This window comes from Centruroides vittatus, unplaced genomic scaffold (genome assembly GCF_030686945.1).
Source record: "Centruroides vittatus isolate TY-2023 unplaced genomic scaffold, ASM3068694v2 contig_1422, whole genome shotgun sequence".
Classification (NCBI taxonomy): Eukaryota; Metazoa; Arthropoda; class Arachnida; order Scorpiones; family Buthidae; genus Centruroides; species Centruroides vittatus.
The window spans coordinates 36,688-52,095 of record NW_027120892.1 but is presented as its reverse complement, the minus strand read 5'-3'; the positions used below and the strand labels follow the sequence as shown (position 1 = coordinate 52,095).

Genomic DNA, 15,408 nt, shown 5'->3' with positions numbered 1-15,408 from the left:
AATATACAGCTAATAGTGTCCTATTTCCCACCCAACAGTAATTATGACAATAATTTCAAAAATGCTTTGTTGATTATGGAAGATTACTTGCTACATTGAACTAACTAGATTTTATGTGCAGATTTTAATGCTACAATGGGACATCCTGATTATTTGTCATGTTTTACCAGTGATTGACAATTTGATTATTCCAATATATAAAAAAGGTGAAGTGTATGACCCCAAAAATTATCGACTATATCTTTGGTTCCTGTAATTGGTAAACTATTTACATCCTTATTACATAAAAGATTAGAAGATTGGATTATTAAATATGATGGTTGATCATGTTAGGATTAAATATTTGTATTAAATGCATTGGTACAATTAAAATTGTAGAAAAAGAGAGGAAAACTTTATGTTGTTTTTGTAGACTTTAGATCCTCTTTTGATGCCATTAATCACAAAGTTTTATAGTCTCTATTGGAAAGAATGGGCATGAATAAATAGTTTCTTGGCCTTATAATTGATATACATACCAAAGCTACTACAAAAGAAAGATATTAGCCAAAACGACTGATTCATTTGGTATTGACATTGGAGTTTTGCAGGGTGAAATTCTGAGCCCATTACTTTTTAATTTGTATGTTAATGGTCTGATAGTTCAACTTGCTAAATTTGACTTACCTGGGATTTTTTCTCTCTGATCAAGTTGAGTTACATGTATTAATGTATGCTGATGACACTGTAATTCTTACTGATACCACACAAATGTTACAAAGTAAAATTTGCAATTCTGGAGAAATTTTGCTGTGACTATGGATTAACTATAAATGTTTCTAAAACAAAAGTAATGGTATTCAAGAAGGGTGGCAGACAATCATCCGGAAAGAGATGGTTTTTTTAATAATCAGCCTGTACAGATCATTTCAAATTATGTATACTTGGGAATATTATTTTTATCTTCTGGACAATTTTTACAGGCCAAAAATTATAATATATGTAAGGCGTTTGTGACATCTTGAATCAAACAGTGGAGAACCAAAGGACAAGTGTTTTGTCTGCCTTCCAGACAGTTAATGGCCACAAAAACAAAAGTGGAGTGGGGATGTGAGGTAGGGAATGAAGAATTTTTGAGAATTTCTGTCTTATCATTTTGTGTGGCAGTAGTACACACCTTGTTGAAATATGTGGTCCATATGAGTGATTGAGCCAATTTGACACAATTGAGTGAGAAAGGGGAAAACAAGGTTTTCACTCTTAGGTTTCTTGTGTTTCTTAATCATGATTGATGGCTGATAAAGGAAACCACGCAGAGGTTGCATATGGAAAAGCCTAAAATATCCAAATTCATGTGTCTTTTGTTTAGTTTTCCAAGAAAAATACTGTGCCAGCAGGGCTACTAAGTGGCATTTCAGGGTCAGTAGGCAAAGTAAATTATGCTTGTGTTACAGGATTTGATTCCATTTTTGAATGTTTTGTCCTAATAATCAGTATGTCCTATTAACTGACCAGGCTAATAACCAGAATTGATTGTATATTGCATTTTCTAAAAAATGATTATTATTGTGTATTTTACTTTATATTATTTTGTATTAGGCTATTATATTAATTTGTTAAATGGTACTAACTTCAATTTTGTGTATCACTGTATGTATTTCATTTTTTAATATCTTCCACATTTTCCGTTATTCAGCATAACACTCGCTATCTGCTAGTGGATACGTGAAATATTTAAGTTTCTGCTGACATGTTAGAAAGAACACAACAGCTAGCATCCCGCTGGTAAAAATGGATTGTGTTTTCACAAGATCTATTATAAATGTTTTTTGTATTTGTTTGGAATCTGTTATAAATCCCAATTCTAGCTTTTTCAAAAATGACTACGATGAGTGACTCATCTTTAGTAGCCACAGTCAATTTCAACAAGAAATGTTGTGAAGATAGGTCCAAAATATCTGGCTATGTTCATGATGTTGTGCCTAAATACAGTGACAATATTTTCAAGCCTAGGTCAGCTGCACTGAATGATGTCTGGAGTTCTTCAAAATAAGTTTTGATATTGGTTGTTATTCCTAATGAAAATATGAAACATTTACTAGTTTTAAAACAAAATTATGCTTGGTAAATAATTAATTACTTTCACTCACAAGATCTTTTAACAAGCAATAGTGATAAATTATAAAGGTACACAAAACAATGTTCTGTGAGTACAAATATGTCGTCAATTGCATTATAAAATATAGGTAATAAAAAAATAAAATATATATATATAATGGTTTTGCTGAAAGTTTCAACATGTGGGTTATATAATGCTAATTATTATATTATTACTTGATATCTAAAATCAAGATACAAATAAAATAACTAAGTAATTCAGTCTATGTATCTGACATACGAAGATGAAAAAACAATTATGCTTGTCAAACATATTTTTAGCTGTTTGTAAACTGTCATAAGTTCTTTCATCCATATTTAAAAGAAAATTTTGATCTTCTAATTCAATTAAAACCTTCAAACATGGCACTGCCATACTTCACTAGTTGTCTTAGCAAAAAACTAGCAGTCCTCAACCTCGCTAATGAAATTTTGTAAGCATTTTGAGATGGCACTGTAAGCAAGCTAAAATATGGGACAAATTTTATCACTGCACTGACATCTTGCTGAATAATGGAAAATGTGACTTGTATTAATCTATTATATTAATTTATTGTGTTGCACTAACTTCAGCTTTATATAATATTTTAACCCCCTTGTAACAAACTAAGGTTCAAACAATAAAGAATTGGTTGATTATATAATTTTAGCACTAACTATTAGATAATGTTTAAAGAAGAAAATAAAAAATATCTGAATGTGGATGAAGTAATAATACCAATAATAAATAATACCATGTAGCAAACTTGGTATTGCAGCTACTGTCACTTGGAGAGCACTGCAAAATTATATAGTAGAAATAATAATAGCATATAAAGTTTGTTCAAACCAACAAATGCACACTGATTGATTAAGGACTAGCTTTATGAAAACTTTTGTTAATATATACTAAATAAGACTTCATAGTACTTGTCATATCAGGCAAACATTGTTCATCTTTAGTCCTGTTGTAGTTTCTTGATTGATATTATTGTGACTTGCATATTTTCTCACCAAGTTTTCAGAGAGATAACTAATTCAAAGAGCTATTTCTATACCTCCTGTCCATAAAGTCATACACTGTAAAATTGGTTTTTGAGATATATCTGTTTTAAGTTTAATAGTAAACTTGTTTGTTTCAATTTGAATTTTTATTTCCTTTGTCTTCTAATGTCTCCTAATACTCCTTTGCCTTTTAGTACTCCCTATCATTCCTTTGCATCCCAGTGCTCTTCTTTAATCTTCTACTGCTCCCAAAGGGTGGTAGCACCCACTCAATGATTCCCAAGTGGCATCCACTTGGGAATCACTGATGTAAAAAATGAAAATAACAACTTAATTAAACCATCAAAATATAAAAGTTTGTCAAAATATTGAATTTAAGACTTAAGAGAAGGCATTTTAAATCATTCCAAAAGAGTAGAAAGTAAATTATAAAATTTATTGAATTATTAATGAATAATCAATCTATCAAAAATTTGATGTTTCTATATTATGACAACGTGTCATACTTATGACCTGGTAATGATTTCATAATGTGGAATATTATGACAAAATCACCAGAAACTAATAAGATGCTAAAAGCAGAGTTCTAAATTGGAAGGTTATAATTGATTTAAACTTTGAAAATTATAAAAATAGATAGATAGAAATATTGTAAAAGACAGAATATTTAAAAAATAATACAGCACCATTTCATGTGTGATAGTTTTATGATCATTTTAGTGATGCAAAATTAAATGTTAATTCATTATTGGAAATGATTCTCAAATCTGACATATTAGTAAAATATTACAAAGGTAGTATTTGTTGCTTTCAATACAAAAGGGAAGTGTTTCATAGAAATAAAAAAAATGTATAACAACTGTTTTAAGTAGGATGTGTTCAGTTTAATGCAGCTTGATGTTTTATTTTCTGAAAAAATTTTATTAAGAAAATGAGTAAATAAAAGATAATTTGTAATAAAAAATAAATCAAGTGAAAGACAATTTAATGTAATTCTGCTTCATTTTAGTAGAGTGAAATAATAGTATTTTGTTTATTTTAATAATCATAGTCAGTTCTCTGCATACTAGAACAAGTGAAAATTTCTTATAATCTGAAATAGTCACTTTTGTGTTTCATGACTTAATAGTATATTTTATTTTTGTATTTAATAAAAAGAAAATACTGCCTGCACATATATTGGCTATTACATTGAAATTTTATCTCTAATTATAGGTTACATAGGTTAAGTATATATTATACACGGGTTTATTTAAATCAATTAAAACAAATATCTTAACGGTGAGCCAGTCATCTAATTGCATTTACAATAAATTAATAAATTTTCTGAATAATATATGATGACAAACTCTCATAAAATAAGCTTCATTTCTTGTTATACAAAACAAAAATTTTTCTGAAGGTGGTTCTAACACATTACATTTAACAAAAATATGTTTTACCATAAATTCATAATTTCTGTTACAAAATTTGGATTAACTAAATTTTAAAATCTTTATATAATTATCATTAACTATCAATTTAAATTTATTTAGTGTATACATAACCTTCATTTGTAATTTAAGCCATGATAACAGATATGGATACATACACTATGTATATATGCATGTTCTGTATTTGTGTCCTTTTCATTTCTAAATAATTACAATTTCATCTTCAATATACAAGGGGCAGTCAAAAAGTTACTGGAATTTACCTACTGTTAGAAAATATGATATAAGATAAGATTATGCATTGCTGTGGCAGAAAGCTCAGCAATGCATAATCTATTTGCAGTGTGATAATGCTAGTGCAAGTTTAGACTTACACAGTTGTTACTATAGCATCTTTGTTGGGCGTGACTGCTTATCATTCGGCACAATGTCCCAGTTTGAGCAGTGTGCAAACATAAAGTTCATGTGCAATTGGGGAAAACTGCTGCAGAGATGCTATCATTCCTACAGCAAGTTTACAGGGAAGAGGTCCAACAAGTGGCGTGGACAGTGGTTGCTCTATCCTGACAACACACCAAGTCACACATCACTTGTGCAGCAATTCCTCACCGACAAAAGCATTCCTGTCATCACCAGTCACCTTACTTTCCAGACCTTGTTCCCAGTGAGTTTTGGCTGTTCCCTACTCTCAAAATGGACCTCAAAGGGATGTGTTTCATAAGCAGGGAGGACATCATATCGAACATGATGGCCTAACTCTGGAAGATTCCAAACGAAACATTCCATGCCTGCTTACAACAGTGACAGGATTGATGGAACAAGTGTGTCTGTGTGGGAGGGGCCTACTTTGAAGGTGATTAGGTCTACATTGCCATATCTCATGCCACTACAATGCATGAACCTAATTCCAGGAACTTTTTGACTGCCCCTCATATATCCATAAATATTTGTAATAGATATCCTATGTTAAAAGAGTTCTTAGCAACATAATTTAAACCACTCCAAGGAAAACTCTGCTTTAGTTACCATTTCTTCTATTTAACTGGTCCAATTAGAGTTAAATTCAAAGTAATTTTTATTTCAAACAATTGTTTATATATCATTTTCCTTCAATCATTATTTGGTAACATAATACCAATAAATAATCATTTGTTTTATTATTTGAATTATTAAAGGAATTCTATTAAACTCCAGTCATATTAAAGGACTGGTTTTAGATCTATCCAGTTTATTGATTATTTTATCATTTAATCTCCAAATCTGAGCTAACAATGATTATATCATAATGTTGAGTATACTGGAAGAGGAGATCGAACCAGAGGTTCAGGTACCATAACTGGCAACGTATCCACATGGTAAGTGGCAGTTGTGGGTTTGAGTCCCACTTTGGGTCGATTCTTTTCTTTCAGTGTAATCTAAATTCCTTGACACTGTCAGGAATCAAAAAACCTACATTGGGCTTTGACTGAGTTTAATTTTGATTTAGCAAACATGAAAATAAACCAGTAGTACTTGATGAGAAGAAAGAAACCACAGACTGTTTTTCATTAATTCTATTCATTCAAAAAGACATCCTAAGTAAAAGAAATTTTATTTCCTGTACCATGGTATATAAGGCAAGTGATAAAAGCTCCATTGAATTATGATGTTTTTATGAATGAATGGAATTAATTAAAAACAAAGTTTGTTGGTTTCTTTATTCTCATTAAGAACTACAATAAAATAATTCTTTATCCATATGATACTTCAATACACAATTTCAATGCAATACTTGATGTAATCAAAATTACACACAAAGAAATTTCATCACTACTGTTGAATAATTTTGGATACTATTAATGAAATGTATCTGATTATTGTTTTTTTTAATCCTTACCAATGTGTTCAGGATTAAAATTTGCAGTCCAGTGTAACATGACTTTATAATAATAAAACTTCAGTTATTTAGTATATACAGTAAAGCCTGTTCAAAACAGAAACCTGCCAAACTGGAAAAAATATTTGGTACCATGCAATTTCAGTTTATACTGTTATTATTGTATTATTATTATATCAGCTAAGATCAATTTCAATTAGAAGCCTAAATTATGAATATACCAAATAAGCATAAATTATTGTTGATTTTTCTTTATTAGGTATATACTGGGTGATCATAATTAAAGTACATGTATTCAGTGCTGTCTAGAGAGATATTTAGTAGTTCAAATGCAACTAAATCTGATAGGGTGAGATTTCTGAACATGCAAAAGATACTTTCATTAAAATAATATTGGTACCAAAACTCACTGCAACACTTTTGATACTGCAAGCAACAAATATTTTATATGTACTGTACAAGACACTCATAGTATACAGAGACAGACCTTAGTGATGCAGGGGCATATTGCTCAATGTGATCTCCATTCTGAAGATGTAAAATGTGAAGACAATGAACTGTGTGTCCAACAGCAACCATAATTGATCACTTTGTGATGTTTCTCATACTGTCTTTGCCACATATCCTCAAAATCACATTTTTATGATAACTATAGCAAAAAATCACATAGCTTGTAGTTACAGAAGAGCCATGGTTTGATGATGAATTTTGGCACAAATTTGATTGCATTTGGTCTACTAAATAGCTTTTTAGATTGTTGATAAATAAGAGTGCTTTAATTATGATCACTCAGAATTTGTAAACATGAAGTTCAATGTTGTGGGTTTTTCAGCTAATATTATTTAGCATTAAAGATTCATTTATAATAGATTAGGATCTCCAGAAGATTATTAAAATTAAATTATTTTTATTAATTTTGTTAAAATTATTTCTTTTATATGCAACAATAATTAGAAATTGTTTTTTAGATTTAGTAGTATTCTAAAGATTTTTTAGCTCATATTTCTGAAACTGCTAAATATATTTATCTTTATACTATCTAATTACACATTTACACAATATAATTATTTAATTATACTGTTTAAAAAACTGTTTATATAATTAAACACTTACTGTTGTCAAAAATCTCTGTTACTAAAATTTTAATGATGAATAAATGACACATTTAGATATATTCAAAGTGAGTAGGAAATGAAAATAATAATTAAACCAGAATTTTAAACCAAACATATTTTACTTTTCTTCAGATGAAAATGTTTAATGATACATTATAGAATAAGGTGATATCATTAATTCTAAGAGAGATCTGTTAGATAATGTTATAGATAAATGATTAACTTAACCGCAGTTATCTCAGCTTTCATCACAATCATTTAATTGCATTAAAACAATTAGTCAGTTTCAATTAAAAGAATAATCACAATTTATGCTATATAAACATAATTATAATAGTATCAGTTATCATTAACTTGATACCATTATCATGTAAAAGTTAGCATATGAAAGTTTGATAATTATAATTGTCAACAGTTTTTAATCATTCATCAAAATAAACTACAATAAATGACATAAATTAAAAGTAGATAGAAAACAATTAGGTATTTCTTTACTTCTAATAATGTATCACTTCAAAAATTTATCAATATGATATATATATGATAAACACACATATGATATATATATATATATATATCACCATTTGTCACAAATATTATTGTGAAGAAATTATTAATTATTGGAATAATTAATTACTATTCTTCTAAGAAATTTTGAACTTTGTATTTTTATTCAAATGTAGACTATTAATTTTTCTTTCAGTATCTTTTATTTCAACTTTTATATTTTCCATTAAGTAATAAAATTATCACTAATGAAAAATGTAGAGAAACTCGATAAAAAACATGCACTAAATACAATCAAATTCTAAATAATGAGGTCTATAAAAAAAAGTCTGTTCAGAAACAGATGGCAAATATGAATGTTATTAAACAGGGCATTATTGCATTATAATTATTTGTGTGTTGTATTAATCAATACTTTAGCACTCCTGATCATATTTATAAAGTTTTTCTAATTTAATGTGTGTAATTTTTTTTGTTGTTTTAAATGTTTAAGTTACAGGGTGATTGAAAACTCATGCATGCATGTTAGGAATCAGTTTTATTTTGTGAGGTTAATGTACAAATATACAGACGGTTGTAAAAACAAAGTTTATAATCTGATCTTTAAGAAAAGCAAAATCAAATCATGTTATTTTAACATATGTTTGAAATGTCCTCTTCATTCACCAGCACAAGCTCTTTTTATCATCATGTTTGATGATACTTTATGAAGCACCTGAAAACTAATGCTGACAATTGCTGTTATAATATATAAATTACCTCTATTTAACTGGAGAAACAATAGACTTACTTAAAATACCCAAACTCCAATTACTGTTATAATGTTCCTCCTTAGTATACCTATTGTGTATGGATTATTTTTATAATTAGCTCCCTTCTCCCAGAGGAAAAAATCTGGGGTTGACAAAACTGGTGATAATGGGGACCACAATTCTTTAGAAATATGATGGTTGCCAAAAGAATTATTACAAGAACTGTAAAATCCTGGTATTTCCAATGAAACATGTCTGCAATACATGCTTAAGAGTGGCAGTTGAAGTAATGCTCAGCAATGAAATCCATTATTCCTGAAGAAAAACATTTCACTTCTTCAATGAACAAAGCTATACTACAGCCAATTTTATGACTTTTACTCAAAAGTCAGAATAAAAATACTCCAGAAACTGGGTTATGCTATACTGTGGAAACTCCCTACCTTAGTATTTACCTAGCAGAATGCTGCAAGTTCAGAAAAAACAAACATTTTTGGTCTGAAGACCTGCTTCAGGTCACAAATTTCAAATAGATGGGATGTCTAACATTTTGGTATTCAAATGTGTCAGGTGCAGAAGAGCTTACACGAAACTTCAAATTTAAAATTCACTAAAATCAGCCAATAGGTTGCATACAAATGTAGAAATTGTAAAACGGTTTTCATGACATGTCAAAGAGAATCTGCCATGCGTTTTTCTGAACTTGCATCATTCTGCTGGGTGAATATCAAGGTAGAGAGTTTCCACAAAAGTCAGTTTCTGTTAATAGTCAGCAGTCACTACAGTGTCACCTTGTGGCAGGAGACAAAAAAAATAAACTTGACACAATTTACACAAACTAATAGTTTGATGTGTGCAATTTTTCGATCACCTTGTATATATAATAAAAAATGTGATGCATATATTTGAAAGTTTTCCAGTTAAAATATTTCATATGTAAGTTATATGAAGATTGATATATATTGGTTGCATCTTTTAGAAACTTTAATCTTGATTGCTTTGTTTGAAGTCTAGAAGAAATCATATTTCTTTTGCTTCCTCTGTTCTTTAGAACATATCTTCATATAGTATAATATTAGGATTGTAATGATTTAGCTGTTGCTGAATTCTGTCAACTGCAAAAAAATGTTTTGGATCTGAATCAACAAAGTATACACATTCTAGCTGAATCTTTCTTAACATTGATAATCACATTTCACTTATTATTATTTTCATTACGATTTATTTACATTTCATTATAATATAATGAAACTGAAATAAATACAAATTCAGTTTTGAAAAGATTTCAATTTTATGAAGTAGTAATATTTCTAATGGAATATATATAAAATTTGAAAAAATTGTAGACCTATTAATTTCCACTGTCGTCTGTCCATTCATTTGTCTTTCCTTAATCTTGAGAACAGAATTAGATAGATAAATAGATAAAAGATGAGACCAGATGTGGAAATCTTAGAGGCAAGAAGCTCCAATCAACTATATAAGAACATCTGATTCAAACCAGAAGTCATGTTATTTCAATTTAAAAATTTTCTCCTGAAAGGTGTTCAACAATTATGCATTACTATTAATTCATAACAATAATTATAATTAGTAAATATTCAAGATATATAATTTTAATTGTTTTAACATGATCTTTTAATGCCAAAGTCTAAATAGGCTAATAAAACTCAGATTTCCACTAATTGTAGTATTATTTACTTTTCTTGAAGTTATTAGCTGGTTATCATCATCAGTATAGGATAGTTTCAAAGTGATTACAATAATTAGATTCTATTGTATATTTGCTAATTCGAAATAATTTCTCTTGCTTTACATAAATTTGAAATTCTGTTAGTTTAACTATTTGTTTTTCATTATGAATATGTTTATAGTATTAACTACAGTTGAAGACAAAGTCCAATCCAAAGTCCAAAAACAGCAATCTTATCACTTTTTTTGGAATACATCCTGTGATAATGTAATGGTCAGGTTGTCAAGGGATGTATTCCATAAAAATGAATAAAAAGTTTCCTAATAAAATGAATAAAAATTACCACATGACAGATTTTATAAATAGAAAATATTTTTTGGTATTTTTTCCAGATTTGGTTTGAAATAGAATTAAAAGTCATTATTGTATTAGTTTTAGTTAATATTCTGATAATAATTCTTGAAAATAGAATGATTAAATGTGATTGCTATTATTACAATCACTTTATACTATAAATGCAATTTCATTGATGATTAAAAAATTTGGCAGGTTGCCATGATAGTAAGGCATCAGCCTGCTGTGAGAGATCCATGTTCAAATCTGATCAGGAAAATTTATCATTGATAGTTTGGATCTCAAAAATATTACTTATTCTTGCTTCACCCTATGTTATTTCAATTTTCTCTATTATTTATTTGTCAAAACTGTTCCTATTCATCCCTTTTTAATTGCACTCAAAAGCTTGCTTTAACCCCCCCCCTTTAACATCAAATTATCATCAGTTGACAGACATGATGAAAATGGAAAACGATTTTTTTCGGAAAAAAACGACTCTAAATATACAATTCATAGCAAAATGTCTAAATTATTTTTATATTAACATATTTATTAATTTACTTTTTATAACTGAAAAAATTGCACTTTAATCTAATTTATTTATTTATTTTTTTTTTTATCTAACTTCAGTTCGTACTTTAGAGAAAACAAAGACAACGGGAAGTTTTGCAGCTTCGGGAGTGTTGGAAACATCAACTCAGTTAAATAGTAAAGGAGATTCAATCTCGGCATTTGATGGCGGTTCTGGTTCCGAAAGTTCCGACACCGAAGATTCCAAACAAGGCAGAAGAAAACGTTTAAAGACATCGGTTTTATCTTAAGTCGGTTCGGAAATTGTGGGGAAATTAAAAAAAAAAAAAAAGAAAAGAAAAAACTTTTAATCGTTCGCAGGAATTTGTATATTGGAACAAAGGACATTGGTTTAGTACTCAAGAACCAAGAACGACAACCATCCTACAAAAATGAATCCAACTATACAGAATACTGAACAACAATCAATATTTCCTGATAACAGATCACAATTTCCAGTACGGTTACGGTTCTCTAGAAATCTGATATGTAGGACAGTAAAATCACCAAAGAATTTCCACTGATAGGAATGGTATTTAAAATTCGTCATCTGTCGGTAAACTCTTGTTGTAATTTATAAAAAAAAATAAAATAAAAAAAAGGGAATGGGATGTACTTTGATGTAAATTTCAGTTTCCCTTGGTGCCAATTATTGTTGGACCCATTTACAATATCTATTCCCTCCCTTTTTTTTTTTGTTGTATGTATCTGAAAAAAATATATATATAATGTATATTGATGTCATGTGTATGTGAAGTGTATTTGTTTTCCGCAAAGGAAACGATGTACATACTTTCCACACTGCAATTCTTTGAAGTGTAAGATGTTTTAATGCAAATAAATTGCATCAAAATTTGTTGTGTTATGCAATACAATTGTTAGATTGTGTTTTATTGATTACTTTGAACTAAACACCACACGGTTTTGCTGTATTTTTCTATGTAAATTACGATTAAATATAAAATTCCTAGGTTGACTCGGGAATATTTTGAGAAATTTCTTGTTTTTGATTAAATAAATTCAGAAAAGATTTTGATAAATCATTTAAAATTTTAATTATATATTATAATTTATGTTAAATTGTTGTTAATATATCTATATAAAAGAATAGAAAATGCATGTTAATTTAGTAATAGCTTAGTACCGATTGATTAATTCATGAAGTTTGTAATTATTAATATGTTTGTTCTGGCATCGAGGAAAGATCGTTACGTTACAAATGGAAACACCTCCGCGATCGATTATGCTAATGAGATAACGGTTGCTCTTATTGCATAAATTATTAAGACAACTTAATTACAGGAGTGTTAATTAATATGCATTAGAGGCTATAGTCCGTGTATTTCAAAGAGAGAACATAAATAACTTTTTCGGTGTTTTACACGTGGGAAAAGTTTATCATCTCGGATAGTGTTTTAGAATTTATTGTAGTGCTATTATTTGTATGTTATCTCCTATTTTTGATTTGTTAAAAATATAAACATGTACCAGTGAATATGGTAATGCATATAAAACAGTCATTATTAAAGTACATTGGGGAGGAATTGAAGATAATGCGAAACTAAAATTCGATTTATTAGTAAATATTCGAAATTAAGCCGAAGATTAGGAATTTTATTGATTGAACAGCTTTTGTTGTTCAGCAATTTTATGTTGCGTATGATATTAAGTAATGGTAAAGAGCATTTCATTCATATTTATAATAGAAAATTATGCTTAAATACTTTAAGAAGAATTTTAATGCATAATTTGAAGGATTGATTCGATTCTAGGTTTTCTGTGTATAATTCTTAATTAAAATGATGTCAAACACTAGTAGAATATTACAAATTGATTTAAATGTTTTATGCGAATTATTAAATTTAGAAAAATAATTAAGGTTATTATTTGCTAGAATAGCGGTGCTTTGAGTTAAACTATAGTAAGCCTACGTCTCTCTGATATCATTCATTAATTAATTAAAAAGTTAAATATTAGACATTTTATCAGAAGTCACGGCAGTGACTCCCCGCCAAGTAAAGAAGTCATTGTTTTATTATTGTAAAGATACGCACATAATAATTTAAACTTTTAATAACGAATCGTTTTAAAAATGGATTAAAGCCAATTATCAAATATCTCTTCTTTACTAACACAAGTTCCTAATCATATTTATAAAATTATGTAGCGGTTCTGTCTTGTTAAAGTGATTTTTGGTGTCTTAATGGCAATTTTATTTTAAAGTGTTTATCAATAAAATTGATCAGTATATTTCAATCATTCATATTTCAATGTTTACTGTAGATGTTTTAGATTATATTTTTACATCCCTCAATTTTTCGATGTTATTTAAAACATATCGATGTTTATAAAAAGAAATTACTGTATTTTCGTTTTAAATTCAAATCATGAAATAAAATTGGCTTAAAAGGTATGATTAATAGGGATCGATCATAATCATTGTGTGTAATCTTTTGGGATAAATATTAGCAGTGATCGATCTCATATTTTAACGGCCTTGTAGCATTCATTGCTTTCTCATAGGAAAATGCTTGTTGATTGTTTTTATTATCCAGAATACTCCTCAAAAATAATTAGATATAAAAGGATGCTAAATTGTAAAATAATCAAACTATGAGTTAAAGATTAAACAGAAGTTGGACAAACGCAATAGGGATGTTTGTAGTAAATTAAATAAAATCAAGAAAAATAGAATATACGATACATAATTTTTTTAAAATAAAATTATTATTTAAAGATTCATTCTTGTAGAATTATAACATATTTACGCTTTTTTGAATTTATGCACTGTTTTTTACTCTCCGCCCTGTAAACATTTAGAGAGCTTTTTTAAAGCCCATCCTGGATTTGGCCAGGCTTATAACGGGATGGCCATATGGTGAGAGACGGGGCTCGATATATCCAGATCAATGGTGGGCGGTGACAATTTTCGAAAGGGACCAGATGTGAGAAAACCCATCTTTCATACATTATAACAATTATTCTTTAAACTCCCGGAATAAAACTTATTTTATTCGCAGATTAATTTTACTTTCCCGGCTCTCTTATATATAACAGAGATGGAATCAGTCAAAAACTGACTTCTCCAAGATTTTTACATTTCGGATACCTTCAAACGTCGAGAAATGCAAAAAAGAAAAAAGAAAAAAAAAATCGAGTTTTTCTGTATATATGGATATTAGTGTACGGGGAACACGATTCTGTTCACTCTCTTTGAAGCTTAATAACTTATGTGCTTTTTGTCGAAAATTTCTGAAATTTTTCAGAGAGATTTGTATTGATTCCATTAAATTTTGGTGGTTAAAGGGCGACGGGGTGGGAAGATAGAGAAGGATCGCGTGTCATATCTCGAGTAGGGTTGGACTTAATGACGAATTTACTTGTTTTAGCATTTACTATTCTTTATGAAACCCATCTCTACCCTCAAAATTAAGTCTTTTGCCATTTTATAATAATTAGAAATACTTTAAAAAATTTTAAATAAAATATCATAGCAAATGGCGCCAAACGCAGTTTTGGATGTTACGGGAAAGTTGAGCAACTCGTTGCTGGAATTTATTTTCTTGGAAACTTAAGACTTCAAACGACGTTTCAAACAGCTATCCAGAATACAGCACAGAAATCGTTAAGTGTCTTCACTCTGCTATGACGATTCACCTAGATCATCTGCATCATTCATAATTTTAAACCGCGTTATTTCACTGTGAGGAACCCGCTTCTCTTAACGAGTTCCCTTCCGTGTTGAATTCAAAGCTTTCTAATTAAATATATCGTCTTTTAAGTAGATTCGCTCTTTAATTTAAGTGAAAAGTATTGTGTTTTGTGATGATAAAAATACAAAATCACTAATGAATGTTGTTTTCAATAACCGCAGGAAACTAAAATTATCTTATTAATGGAAACGCACAAAACACAACAGTATGAGAGGAACACGTGTCTGCAAGCTAGTCCTGTGAATGAGTCAACTAAAGGAGCCCTGAGGAGTTTTCAGGTTGTCGGGTTGGCT

General features: G+C 29.0%; 1 protein-coding gene across 6 annotated transcripts in view; it reads left to right on the top strand.

Moving 5' to 3' along the window:
- The window catches only part of Max (MYC associated factor X), a 94,042-nt gene extending 81,765 nt beyond the window's left edge, over positions 1-12,277 (top strand). For all 6 annotated transcript variants that reach the window (XM_067262221.1, XM_067262218.1, XM_067262220.1 and 3 more), the window contains one exon: positions 11,463-12,277. In XM_067262221.1, the coding sequence (XP_067118322.1) occupies positions 11,463-11,653 (191 nt within the window). In that variant the 3' untranslated portion in view covers positions 11,654-12,277. The remainder of the gene's footprint in view (positions 1-11,462) is intronic.
- The last annotated feature ends 3,131 nt before the right edge of the window (positions 12,278-15,408 follow it).